Source organism: Cervus canadensis, chromosome 2 (assembly GCF_019320065.1).
Source record: "Cervus canadensis isolate Bull #8, Minnesota chromosome 2, ASM1932006v1, whole genome shotgun sequence".
Classification (NCBI taxonomy): Eukaryota; Metazoa; Chordata; class Mammalia; order Artiodactyla; family Cervidae; genus Cervus; species Cervus canadensis.
The window spans coordinates 27,562,357-27,575,640 of NC_057387.1; the positions used below are offsets into that span (position 1 = coordinate 27,562,357).

Sequence of the window (13,284 nt, forward strand, 5' to 3'; positions counted from 1 at the left end):
GCCCTCATCTTGAATTGGCCATATACAAGGTCCCTGGCCAGTGGACTGAAGGCTTTGTCTAAGATGACATGGGTCAGCTCAGGGGATGTGGGGGAGGGTGCTTTTATCTTCCCCGTTGTCGTTTGAGGTTTTGATCTTCTCTGGGTAAAGAGGCCATTTATCTTTGTAAACACATAACATTTTGCTTTCTCCAGTTTTCTGTTAATGGCGAAAGAATGGAAGCGAATAAAGTTTTACTGATTTTTGAGACACTAGCACCTAGCGCTTTCATTATTAAAACGTCCTGTATGGGAGGGGCGGGTCTGGGTGCGGCCTGCCGCGTGACTCCTGGGTCAGAGGCCCACGTGGCTGGGGCGGGGACTTGGGCGCAGACTGATTACGTATCGGGCGGGGCCGGAAGTGCCGCTCCCTAGTGGGGGCTGTTCATGGCGGTTCCGGGGTCTCCCAACAATTTTCCCGGTTGTGGTCGTAATCTATCCGAAGTGGAGGCAGTGGAGCTAAAGGTAAGGCTCTGGCGTGTGTAGCGTTCAGCTTTCGAGCATAGTGATAATTCCTTGTTGCCAGAAATCGAGCGGAATCTACGAACTGAAGACAAAGGCCCTGGGCGGGGGTGTCCTTCGATTTGAGCCCTACGGAGTTCTCTGGAGAAAGGGGGGGTGGGGACTAAGAAAGGGAGACAGCCTGGCGGCCGACCCCCAAACCTGAAAAGATTTACAGGAGGAGTAGGAAGGGGGGTTTCCTTTCCCTTAGGCTGAGGGCGGGGCCCAAAGTCTTGAAACCGAGGGTGAGGGTAGCTGGAAGATTAATCCAGAATTCTGAGATCCACAGTAAACTGCAAGTGTTTTTGCACTCGTGAATCACTTTGAGAACCAAGTGGAGATGAACGTGTACGGAACCAATCCATTTCAGATTCTGGTTTTAGTTACTATTGATTACAGAAAGCTTTGAAGTTCTGTGGTTCGCCAGATAACCCTAATTGCTGCTTTCCCATAGGTTCTTGCTGGTGTGAAATGACTGAGTACAAACTGGTGGTGGTTGGAGCAGGTGGTGTCGGGAAAAGTGCACTGACAATCCAGCTAATCCAGAACCACTTTGTAGATGAATATGATCCCACCATAGAGGTGAGGCCCAGTGGTGGTCCGCTGACCGTACCTCTCTCTTTCCATTTAGTCTTACCCCGTACCCTTCAGCTGTTCTTTAGCTAAAGGAATAATCAGAAGAGAAAAAGTTATTTGCGGCTCTGTGTTTAGTAATAGAATAAATTAAGCTTTTTTACATGTTTGTGGGAAAGAGTTCATTTTTATTAGCTGCTGAAGATTTTATAAGAAGTTTACAATTTTTAACCGTTTTGTAAACTGTTGCAGACTCATTGTTGAACTCGTTTAGTTTCTTCACATATGACAGCTCTGTTAAAAAGAACACAGGTCATAGCATAAATACCTGAATAATAGCAGGATGGAGAAAAAGGATTGAGAGATCTAGGTGTTTCTTAGCTAGTTGAAGCAACTGAGACTGGGTTGAGGTAGAAAGAGCATGAGATTTTGAGTCACTGTGCGTTGAGTACCGTCCTGTTTTCAGTTTATTAGTTATGTGACAGTGAGCAGTCACTCTCTTCATCTAGTAGAGTACCATAAATTTGTCTTGCCTGACACACCAGCAGTGTGAAAAATCAAGTGTGTTAAATTTTTATGGATGCTGATGCAGTGTAATTATTACTTATTTAAGGATTCTGTTGTTTTTGTAGGCGTTCATGTTACAGATTGATTTCAGTAAGTGGCATCTAAAACCCTTTACATAAATAGTTTGTAATCTTATTCTATTTAGAAATGTCAAACTCTAGAGATTATTTTAGTCCACACCCTGGTCTTTGTACTACCCAACCACTAAGTGTTTAATGCAAGGTATCTCCAATATAGCCATTCTTAAAAATTAGTCCTTGGCAAAATTTTATTTTAGGCTTACCAGCTTTAGTATTAATGGTTATAATGTTTTGATGTTTTTCAGAGTTTTATTTGTTAAAAGGTAGTTTACATAAAGTAAGTCTTATATCTACAGCTCAGTGGCTTTAAATTTGTGTACACCATGTAAGCATCACATATAGATATAGTTTTATCTATAGATAAAACTATAGACTGTTTCCAATGCTCAGGAGAGTTCTCTCATGCCCCTTTCTAGTCAGTAAACCCCCTTGTCCTGCCGGGAAATAGCCACTTCTCTGACTTCTATTATTATATTTTAGTTTGACTAAAACCTATCTTTATAATTTTAATTTTGCCTATTTCCCCAGAACACTCATACACTTGACCATATTTTATGCTTCAGTGAAATTTTGGCAATGTGAATTCTCTGTTAATTTGAAAGTATATTACAGTCGTGAAATGCAGTAAGTTACTGAGAAGCTGTTGAATAGGCTGGCAAGCTGTGTTACACACTGTTTCTGAAGCCAGATCTTTAGTGTGTGATGAGGTTATTTTCTTTGGGCTCCCAGAACATAAATATTTTTTTTTTTAAAGTAAAAATTTTGTGTTAGAGCCAAATTGAATTTTTTTTTTTAAATATGATCTGTGCACCTCTCTTCCCAGGAATTAATGTAACTTAACCTTGTTTGGAACTTTTAGGAATTCATGGGGATGAATATTCCCAAATATTCATGATGACAGTCTGTCATGATGAGAAAAATAGTTTGGTATTATAACCTTTTCTGAAATAAATGATACTTGTGTATATAATCATGAACACAAAAGACACTGTATCCTAGGCCAAGTTATAATTGGTGGAGATATGTTTAGAATAGTAAATAGACAGTGGACAAATGAGAGAAGTGCAGTTCATACCTCAATGAAATACACTGTGACCCTAATCTCTAGTCTTATCTGCAATAGAACTATCTTTTGAATTACCATGTTTTCTTCATCTTTTCCGGTAACAGAGTGACCACATTTTCTTTTCTGCAGGCATATAGCATTTGGGACTTTTTCCTAGGGTGACATTAAGTACTTTCTATGTGATTATATATATATTAGCAGTTTGAGGGACAAACCAAAGAGACAGAGTTGGACTTGGTTAGAGTTTATTTAACCTTGGCCGTAGCATTGCATTCCCTATGATTTTTAATAAAAATGGAATCTCCCTCTCTCCCTACCCTCCTACCCTCCACACCCCAGGATTCGTACCGAAAACAGGTGGTTATAGATGGTGAGACCTGTCTGTTGGACATACTGGATACAGCTGGACAAGAGGAGTACAGTGCCATGAGAGACCAGTACATGAGGACAGGCGAAGGCTTCCTTTGTGTGTTTGCCATCAATAATAGCAAATCATTTGCAGACATTAACCTCTACAGGTACTAGGAGCATTGTTTCTTCTGAAAGGATGATCTTTAAGTGTGTTCTGAAGTTTTGGGGTAGGGATAAGGATACCACACTAGGGAAGATACAGATTTTTAATTATGAAAAGAATTTCTTTTAGGTTGTAGTATTGGGAATCTGGGGTTATTACTGAAAGTTAATACTGGGATTTATTTTACATAATCTACTGTGGCTAGAATGTGTGGTAATACATACATGAGGCTTGCTAATGGTAGTGATTTAGAACTAGAGGTGTTGTTACGAGAGATCACAAAGGAATCTCAAGAGCAGAAGACACCCGTGAAAAACATTCTTCAGTAACAGACGATAACAGGAAGAAACAAATGGGGAGAGCGTAGATAAACATGAAAGCAGGACAAAGGAACTTAAAGATGGCCTTTCTCCACAGAACCTTTAACTTCCAAAGCTCAATTGGACCATAAAAATTCTAGTAAGACATTCTTAATTTACAGAAGCAAAGTTCAGAAGGAGGTTTGTTAGGTTTTCATAGTCATGATTGTTATTAATAGGAGACCCAAAACCAAAAACCCAGGGCAGAAAAAAAAAAAAAAAAAAGAAAAAAAAAAAAACCCAGGCTTCTTTTTCTTAGACCTATGTTTTTTAAGCAGAATAATATAGTGGTTAGGAATATAAACTCTGCCTGGGTTGCAGCTTGGCTCCATCATCTCTTAGTCATGGAAGTTTGGGGCAAACTACTAAATCTCTGAGCCTCCTTATCTAACAATATGAAGACAGTGGTACTTACTGAGAGTTGCTGTGAAAATTAAATTAGTTAATAAATATGGGAATCCTTCAGAACACTGTTTGCCACAGAGGAAACGCTACGCAAGTGTTCTGCCTGTAACCTTGAGTCCTGGTGTACACTCCAACCATATGAAGATGTCGACTCTCAGAAACTAGTCCAAAACTGGTTTTCTTCCCCTCAACCTGTTCTACTTCCCATTTCCTCTCTGGAATTAATAGAGCACTGAATAAAATGCTCAGCACTTGGCAAGCACCTAATAAATATTTGCTAAATTTCTACAAATCATTTTCCTCTTCAGCTCTCTTGTATTATCCCTTCACATAGGGTACTGCCATCACACCGAACAAAGCTCAGTTCTGTAGATAGCCAGTGAAATGCATTTCAAGTTCATGACTGTGTGTGTAATTCAAAGGGAGAGTCTAGAGCAGTGCTGTGTAGTATGGTAGACACAAGCCATTTGTGGTTACTCAGATTCAGTAGAATTAACAATTCAAAAGTCAGTTCCTTGGTCCCACATTAGCAACTGACTTTAGGTGTTCAGTAGCTTCATGTGACTAGTAGACATAGTTGGACAGGGCGGCTGGAGAATGTTTCCATCATCATGAGAATACCCGTTGGACAGGGTTGGTCCAGAGAATCTGGAGCAATAGTTAACCACACTGCTGTGTCGTATGTCTTGTCATTGAAGAGAGCACTATCAGTTGGGAGTTCCAGGTCTTTTAATCTGCTTTAATAAGAGCAGTTATAGTGTGTCCTAATTTATATCTTGGACTTCCAACTGTAATTTTGTTTGAAGAAAATGAACACCACCCATCCATAGAAGTGGATAGACTGTCTTTTCATTAAATACTGTCATACTCCAGGGATCTTCAAAAAGTTATTTGGAGGCAGTAAGCTTTACTTTTTATACTTCAGACCTTAATCTAGAGTGTGATTTTGAGTTGCCAGTTAAATCCAGAGCCCAGCTCTTCAGAGAATCAAGAAACCTAAAAGGGGCATGTGTCAAGATAGAAAGTGAACTTGTACTTGGCTTCCCTGTAGCTGTTGCATCCAGTCTAAACCAGTCTTCTTAGTATGCAAGTAGTTAAAAAAAAAGAAACAGGGAAACGCAATACTAGAAGCCAATAGGGCTAGCTGAAGTTTGTTAGATTTTATTTTTTACTTTAGACTGTTTATTCCTTCCTAAAAGTTTATTCTTATGTTACCATAACACATTCCCTTTTTTTAGGGAACAGATTAAGCGCGTAAAGGACTCGGATGATGTACCTATGGTGCTAGTAGGAAACAAGTGTGATTTGCCAACAAGGACAGTTGACACAAAACAAGCCCATGAACTGGCCAAAAGTTATGGGATTCCATTCATTGAAACCTCAGCCAAGACCAGACAGGTATAGTACAGCTTTCAGCATCTGGCAAGGGTTTGTTTAAGGCAGAAAAAGTTTGATTGATGGACTCTTTGCCAGAGATGTGATCTGCATTCTTTGTTGTTTGGGTTGTTTTTTTTTTTTTTATGAATTTGACTGCATCGAGTCTTAGTTGCTGCATGTGGGACCTAGTTCCCTGATGAGGACTCAAACCCTAGCCACCTGCATTGGGACCATGGAGTCTTAACCACTGGACCACCAGGAAAGTCCCTGGTTTGGATTTTTTAATAGAGTTCTAGTTTTTTTAATCAGTATAAACCCAAAATAATTTTATTAATATTCTGATCTGGTTTCTCTTTTACGCCTGCTTTAACATGCACAAGTATTTCTAAATGAAGACCCTTGATTAAAGATACTTAAAACATTAGTCCTCTCTCCATCAACACCAGCTACTGTTTAAGGTATAAGCCCTCCCGAATGAAATCTTTAGATTTGATGGTTCTATATGTCTCCTGTTACCCATTTTCTTTTGCTTGAATGTTATTTTTGCAAAAAGTGCTGTTTTTATATCAGCCTGCTAATGTGATACAGTAGGAACACTCAGCCTATTTTTCAGCTAGTAATTGAATAATTGCAATTTTAAAATCCACATAAGGAACTACAAATTAGAGCTTACAACTTGGGTTTTGTAAGCTGTCTTTATCATTTTCTCTTTTATAGGGTGTTGAAGATGCCTTTTACACACTGGTAAGAGAAATACGTCAGTACCGAATGAAAAAACTGAACAGCAGTGATGATGGCACTCAAGGTTGTATGGGGCTGCCGTGTGTGGTAATGTAACAAGGTGAGCATGTAGTCTCTTGATGTAGGTATAAGTATTATTTAGGCAATTTGGAGGTGTATTGCTGTAATCTTTTCTGTGTTGCTATTTAACTGAAGAGTTTCACCTCACTTAAAAGTCTAAAATTAACTGCTTTACTTTTGGCACCCTTTCTGAGAGTCCTGCAGCCTAAACTGTTTTTAAAACATGTAATTATTTTACAGACAGTGTTACATTTTCAATAGTATTAGAAATTAGAAGACTTTGTTTATGAAATATATTACCAGAAATGTGAAGGATCACTATTTGATGATGACATGGTGCATATTCTTTTCTCATAGACACTTTTAAAGTTATCACATCAGAAAAGAGCCACTGTCAAGGTAGGACAAGTTTGGAAACGAATGTTACATCATATATGTTGGTTTCGTAACCTTGTTTTTCCAATAGTTTCTATGTGCCATTTATACAGATTCCATCTTTATTTCAGCTGCACTGACACCCTGGTCCTGACTTCCCTGGAGGAGAAGTATTCCTGTTGCTATCTTCAGTCTCAAAAAGAAGCTCCTGCGATTTCCCCAGCTCTCAGTAGATCAATATAATATTCTCTATTTGAGAAGTTCTCAGAATAACTACCTCCTCACTTGGTTGTCTGACCAGAGAAATGAACCTCTTGTTACTCCCAGTATTTTTCCACCCTGGGCTCTCCCCCAGCACACACAAACACACCTCTGCCACCCAGGTTTTTCATCTGAAAAGCAATTAATACTCTGAAACAGAGAACCAAACTGTAGAAACATGAAATTCTGTAGAAAACAATGTCTTGAGCTCTAAAGTAGCAACTGCTGGTGACTTTTTTTTTTCCTTTTTATTGTTGAACTTGGAACTGTGTTGGTTTTTGGAGAAATGTCATAAATTACTGTTTTGCTGAGAATATAGTTAATGTTGCTGTTTGGTTTGTTTGTAATGTTATCAGCTATATTCTATAAACTGGCATCTACTCTGTATTTAGAAATACAAAAATGAATACTGACCTTTTGAGTCTACCCTCATCTTCTCGACTTTATTGTAATTAAATGTAACTTTCACGATGAAGTGCCTTTTTCCTGGAAGTGACTTGTAGACTTCCTCTACAATACTTCAGTGGAATAGATGTCTCAGAAACTGTTATACATGAGAATGAATGTCTGAGATATGTCTATGACCCATCTAGCTTTGAGGGAAAGATAACACCAATATGATAGCAGATGCCATTTCTTACATCTATAAAGTTGATTTTCTGGAGACCTATTTTGGGGCTCTCTCCGAGAGACTATAAATGATTAGGAATAATTTCACTTAATTTTTACCTAACCTCCACTTTTTTTGGTAGTCTACTACCTGCAAAACATATAATTTGTTTCCTTTTAGCTTACAGATAGTCTAATGTTCAATGAACTTCCATTCATATTTTAATTTGGATCATATCAGGAAGTCTACATTTGCAGGTGTTCAAAAATTGTAAAAGTTTGATGCAGTTTTATTTAATAGCTGTGATCAATGATTTTCAAGCCTCAAATATGTTAATAGACACATTTTCACTGTATATCATGGTATTAATAATTATTGATGTATATAATCGTCCTTGGTCCCCTTCTCACCCCACTGTTCGTCACCTCATGGCAGTGGCTTGATTAATTATTTCAGCCGAGTAAAGCATGGTGCTAATAGACCAGGGTCACAGTGTCAAAACTTCAGTGAGCCAGTTAGCATCATAGAGAAAGAAATTCTTTCACATTTGCTCACTGTTAACTCCAGCTAATAGTTTTGCCAGATGTGTGTGGTTAGTCCTGCAAGGAAAGGAGAAGTCAGTTAATACAAATTCTTAACCAGGACTGGAAAAACTTGTTTTCCTGAGAAGGGTCAGCTTAGAAGTCTTTATCTGGACTCTGTTTTTAGCCACATGGAAACCAAGTTAAGCTGATCTTCTTTCTCAAGTTTTTGAGAGTGAGGATGCCTCAGATCAACATTTTAAAAATATTCTTTATTCTTACGTTCTTTTAAGGGTTTAAAACAACGTTGAGTAATTAGTCTGGGCATACCAGGTAACAAGCTGGTAAGTTTGTGCTGAATAAGAAGTAGCCTTTGGATTGAAATTGCTGTTTTGAGAAGGGATAGAAAATAATAATTATGAGAATTTGGAGACTTGACTTTTCTATTTGCAGATAATATCCTGATAATTCTAATGAAAATAGACTTGGATAACTTTTGATAAAAGAATCGTTCCAAAATGGCCACTTTCTGTTCTCGTCTTCTAACGTGTAAATATTTACTGAGGTCCTCTTCTAATATGAGTTGTCATTTATTAAGCAAATTCCACATTGCCTTGAAATAAATTCGGAAGAGAAAAAAAAATCATACTGTACCCAGAGAATGAAAAATCCAGAGACCTGTGCTCCTTAGTGTTAATTCTGAAAGCTTTCGTAGTCCACATCCATACACAGAAACTCTCTGCCACTTTGCTTCTGCTCCTCTTGGAGCATTGCGCTGTCATTTCCTTGAGGATAGATTGAGGCTTCTCACCTCAGTTGTATTGTCTTCCTCCTCTTCCGCTTGTCTGTGTGACTGACAATGTGACTGTTCGTGATGTCAGATTCGGGGATGCGGGGAGGTGGGGGGGAGTAGCTCATCTTAGGCTCTTGCACCCATTACCGTTGTATGTTTGTATCTTTTAGTTTTCTCAAGTATGTTCTAAGCACAGAAGTATCTAAATGGGGCCAAAATTCAGACTTGAAAATATTCTTTTAATAGCTTCTTAAAAAGTTACACTTTGGTGTGAATTTTGGCACGATAGAGTGACAAACTTTTAAACGCTGAATAACTTCAGTTAGTGTGTTATAGTTTTTAGAATATGTTTGTGATTGCTGAAAACAATTATAGTTTACCTCAAAATCTGAAAGTCTCTTTCCCCAAGTTAAGTGCCTGGCCAGCTGTCATAAATTACATATTACTTTATGTTTGTTTGTTTTTAAAGGTTGCACATTTAAGATTGTGAAAATAAGGTGTTCTGTCCGAAAGCTACCATGCCTGTCTGTAAATGAATCCATTGAGTGCTGTACTTGTTTCAACAGCTTACTACAGAATGCTACTTGGTAATATCATACTTGTTATAGTTTTCACTTCAGGAGTGTAATAGGTAAAATGAACCTAGGTATGTATTGTAGTGGGCCCCATGTTTAGTCTTTCATCATCCTTTAAACTGCTGTGAATTTTTTGTCTTGACTTGAAAGCAAGGATAGAGAAACACTTTAAAGAGATACTTTGGTTCTTTTTCCATTCCAGAATTGGTGAGCATAGTTATATTTTGCTTTACATTTACAGTCATGAACTCTTAAGCTGGCAGCTACAACCAAGAACCAAAAAAGGGTGCATTCTTCTTCTTGTAATTCATCTCTGCTAATAAATTATAAGAAGCAAGGATAATTAATTAGAGAAACTATTTTATTTGGGTGGTTTCTATAAACAAGGGACTATAATTCTTAAACATTATTTTTCATTTTTGCTGTTTCTTTAAGAAACCTAATGTGCCACAACATTATTTTAAGGTGTTTCTTAAAAGAATTGTTTTTAAAAGTGTTCTCATTATCAGAGTAATTGTAGATATATTTCAAAATATAACTGATAATTTTTAAAGGCCTGAGTACTGACCTAAGAAGCAATTGTATGAATTCTCTGGGGGGAAGGGAGGAGCTCAATGAAAGTTGTATGACTTTTATATTTCTGTGCCATCAAATAAAGGTAAAAATGTCTATTGTGCAGTTCTGCTGTTCGAACAGAAACTATTGGCCTCCTTGGCCCTAAATGAAAGGGCTGGTATTTTAAGTTGACTATTTTATTGTAAATTAATCCATCCTAATTTTTTTTAATTTGGTTGAGTGTTTCTTGTTAAATGTTTAAAAAATAAAAACTGGAAGTTCTTTGCTTAGTCATAATTGTGTTTTCCACTGATGTGCCTTTATCGAAAGTTAATATTAAATTCAGACTTTTGAATGTGATGTTTGGGCTGTATTGGAAGGTCTGAATTCCTCATTTTGTCAGTATAAGTCAGAGCCTGCTTTAGTATGTCAAGTATGATTCATAGCTATATGTCAGATTCTCACACATTAACATGAAATGCTAGAAACTATCTATTTTTGTGCTACTGCACAGTCTACCAATCTTGGTAGTTTTTTTAAAAAATTAATTTTTACTGGAATATAGTTGCTTTACAGTGTGTTAGTTTCTGCTGGGTAGCAAAATGAATCAGCTGTACATATACATGTATCCCCGCCCTTTGGATTCCTTTCCCATAAGATGTGAACCATTTTTGATGGTTGTGTAAGATTCCACTATGTGAATGAACTATAATTGATTCACCTAGTTGTCTGCTGATGGATTGTTCAGTCATTTCTGGTTTTTTGAGGGCAGGGTGTTGGGGAGGCTATTGTAAATAGTGCTGAGATAAGCATCACTGCACACTTACCCTTGGGCACATCTTCCAGTTTTTCCTTAGGATAAATTCCAAGAAATTGAATTGCAGGTTCTGAGGTTTCAGGCTTGAATCTTGGTATAGTTTAGAGAGCCAGAGAACATGGGTTCCAACTATAATTTTGCTACTCTAGCCAACAGTTTCCTCATTTTGCAAAATAGGGAAGTTGAATAAGGATATCACAGATTTCCCAATCCTAATTTAGGAGATATAAAAGAATGATTTTAAACCTAGACTTTCTCAGTCAATACCAGAATACTGTGATTATGAGGACCTTGGTTCATTCTACCAAAGACATCAAATTTTTTTTGTTTTTTTTTTAAAGGCCGAGATGTGGATCATTAGTATTTGACTGAATTAATCTTAAGAACACCAAATTTAAGCAACAAAATAATGTTTCTAGCTACTGGGATGAGTATAAATACTTAAGATTGTAAAATGTATATGCCAAACAGAGTCATTGACTTGGTATATCTAAAATAGATTTCCTCCTGAGTCAGTTACCTATGCCTCACATCAGATGTTTTGTTCTAATATTTGACCCCCAAATAACTGAGAAAGAGGAAAGAATATTGTCTTACTGATGAGAGCTGCTGTTTGCTTAGCAAAATGAAACTATAGAAAAGACACGATGAAAAAGCTAAGGAAGCTTGTTTATTTGGAATATAAGGGGACCTCCCATATATCTCTGTGCTTTTAAGGTTTCTATTCTTAGAAGGAGCAATTCTCAAGGTCATTAAAAGGCCAACAGTTGCACGAGTTATTTGATAGCCATAAATACATGTAAGGGGGCCAGGAGGTCATGCTAGTTATCATTTTGCAAAACCACTTAGGACACATTTCAGATTATGTCCAGCCCCATGACTTGAGAGCACAGAGACAGTCAGTGTCTAGTATCCAAATGGAAGGGTATGCTTTTGTAATGCTCCCACTGTACTCTGGGCAATGAAATGTGGTCCTATACCTTAGTAAAGGAAAACTGGAACTCCAGGAGCATCCTAGAACATCCAAAATACAGATAAATACCCGTTGCAGTGCCAAAGGGAATATCAATGGTTCAGATTCGGGAACTGGAAGTAGACCTAGTGCATTAATCATTCTTACCTGGAGACGTTGTGTTCATGATTTACTTGGCATTTGCACGGAAATAGTTTACTTATTAACCTATATCGGGGAGAGGGGAGATGTTGTTTTCAGCTTAATGTTTAATCTCTTCTTAAAACTAGTATAAATACAGATTGCCATCAGTTTGTAGGCATCATATAAAAAAGGGATAGTGCCTGCAGTATTGGGGGTTAAGGTGATAATAAATGTTTCTAAAGATAGAGGCAGCTACATGCCTAACCAGGGAGGATGTGGTTGGAACTGAGCAGTTGCCTGCTAGAGCCTGCAGAGGCAGAATGCTGAAATACTATCCTGGTTAGGAAAAGCAGTCTTCTAAGAATAGCTCCTGTGGATGTGATAAAATTGGCACTACTGACACTTTCTATAGGAGCTCGAGATGTGTGAGTTCTGTATGATCCTTGTTTGAAGGAAAACTTTTAACGTTGTTAAAAGTCCAAAATGAAACTCTAGCACAGCCTATGAACTGAAGTTACCAAGGCCTATGTCCCTATTGCTGCCTGGTTCTATAGCTTATTCTCTGACATTTCCTCTCAGAAAACCAAGTGCAGATTCCACTGTGAGACAGCCACGTGATGTTTTTGTTTCACTGGCTTGGTAAGTTTTCCTTCCTAATCTACTTAGCAGGTTTTTATTGAACCTACTACATGCCTGGATGCTGAGCTACTCTGGGTGTACAGCAGTGAACCAGACAGTCTCCTCATTGACTTTGTATTGAGAAGAGAGCTCAAAAACAAACATTTCTTAGTTGCAATTTGGTGATTATTTCAAAGGAGAAGGACATTTTTCCCTGAGACACAACTTGTCTAGCCTCGCTGATCCAGCTGCCACCCTCATGACACTGCCCAAGGTCACCTCCTTCCTGATTTTTCTGAGAATAATCAAGGCTACCCAAGAGCCACTAGAACCTGTCTCAAGCTTCATTGCTTCCTGCGTCTCTTCTTTTCAAGTCAAGGCTCTCAAAAAAGGACATTGTATATTGTTTCACAGTTTCAAAGTGTTCTTACATGCATCTTGTTAAACCTTCCATAAAAGCCATGTGAAAGAGGAATGGTCTTTTTATACTGATGTAAATCACATAAAAATAGATGGATTTATTCCAGATTTAACCCAGGTCTTTTGACCTTAGATTCTGTGCTCATTTTGGTTCAGCTAGTGCAAATGACTCTTGAACAACACACATTGAACGGGGCAGTTTCCCTTATATGCAGATTTTTTTCAATAGTAAGTACCACTGTACTGCACAGTCCAAGGTTGGTTGAGTCAAGAATACAGAGGAACCACGCATACTGAGGGCTGACTGTAGGTTATAGGTGGGTTGTCAACTTCTTGCAGAGTGGGCACCCCTATGTCCTACG

At 38.0% G+C, this 13,284-nt stretch overlaps 1 protein-coding gene across 1 annotated transcript; it reads left to right on the forward strand.

The window, feature by feature from the left end:
• The first annotated feature begins 357 nt into the window (after positions 1–357).
• Positions 358–10,268, forward strand: NRAS (NRAS proto-oncogene, GTPase). Its single transcript, XM_043460031.1, has 7 exons — positions 358–503; positions 994–1,121; positions 3,165–3,343; positions 5,342–5,501; positions 6,198–6,321; positions 6,639–6,680; positions 6,788–10,268. The coding sequence occupies exons 2-5, from the start codon at positions 1,011–1,013 to the stop codon at positions 6,315–6,317; spliced, it is 570 nt and encodes a 189-aa protein (XP_043315966.1). The 5' UTR covers positions 358–503; positions 994–1,010; the 3' UTR covers positions 6,318–6,321; positions 6,639–6,680; positions 6,788–10,268.
• The last annotated feature ends 3,016 nt before the right edge of the window (positions 10,269–13,284 follow it).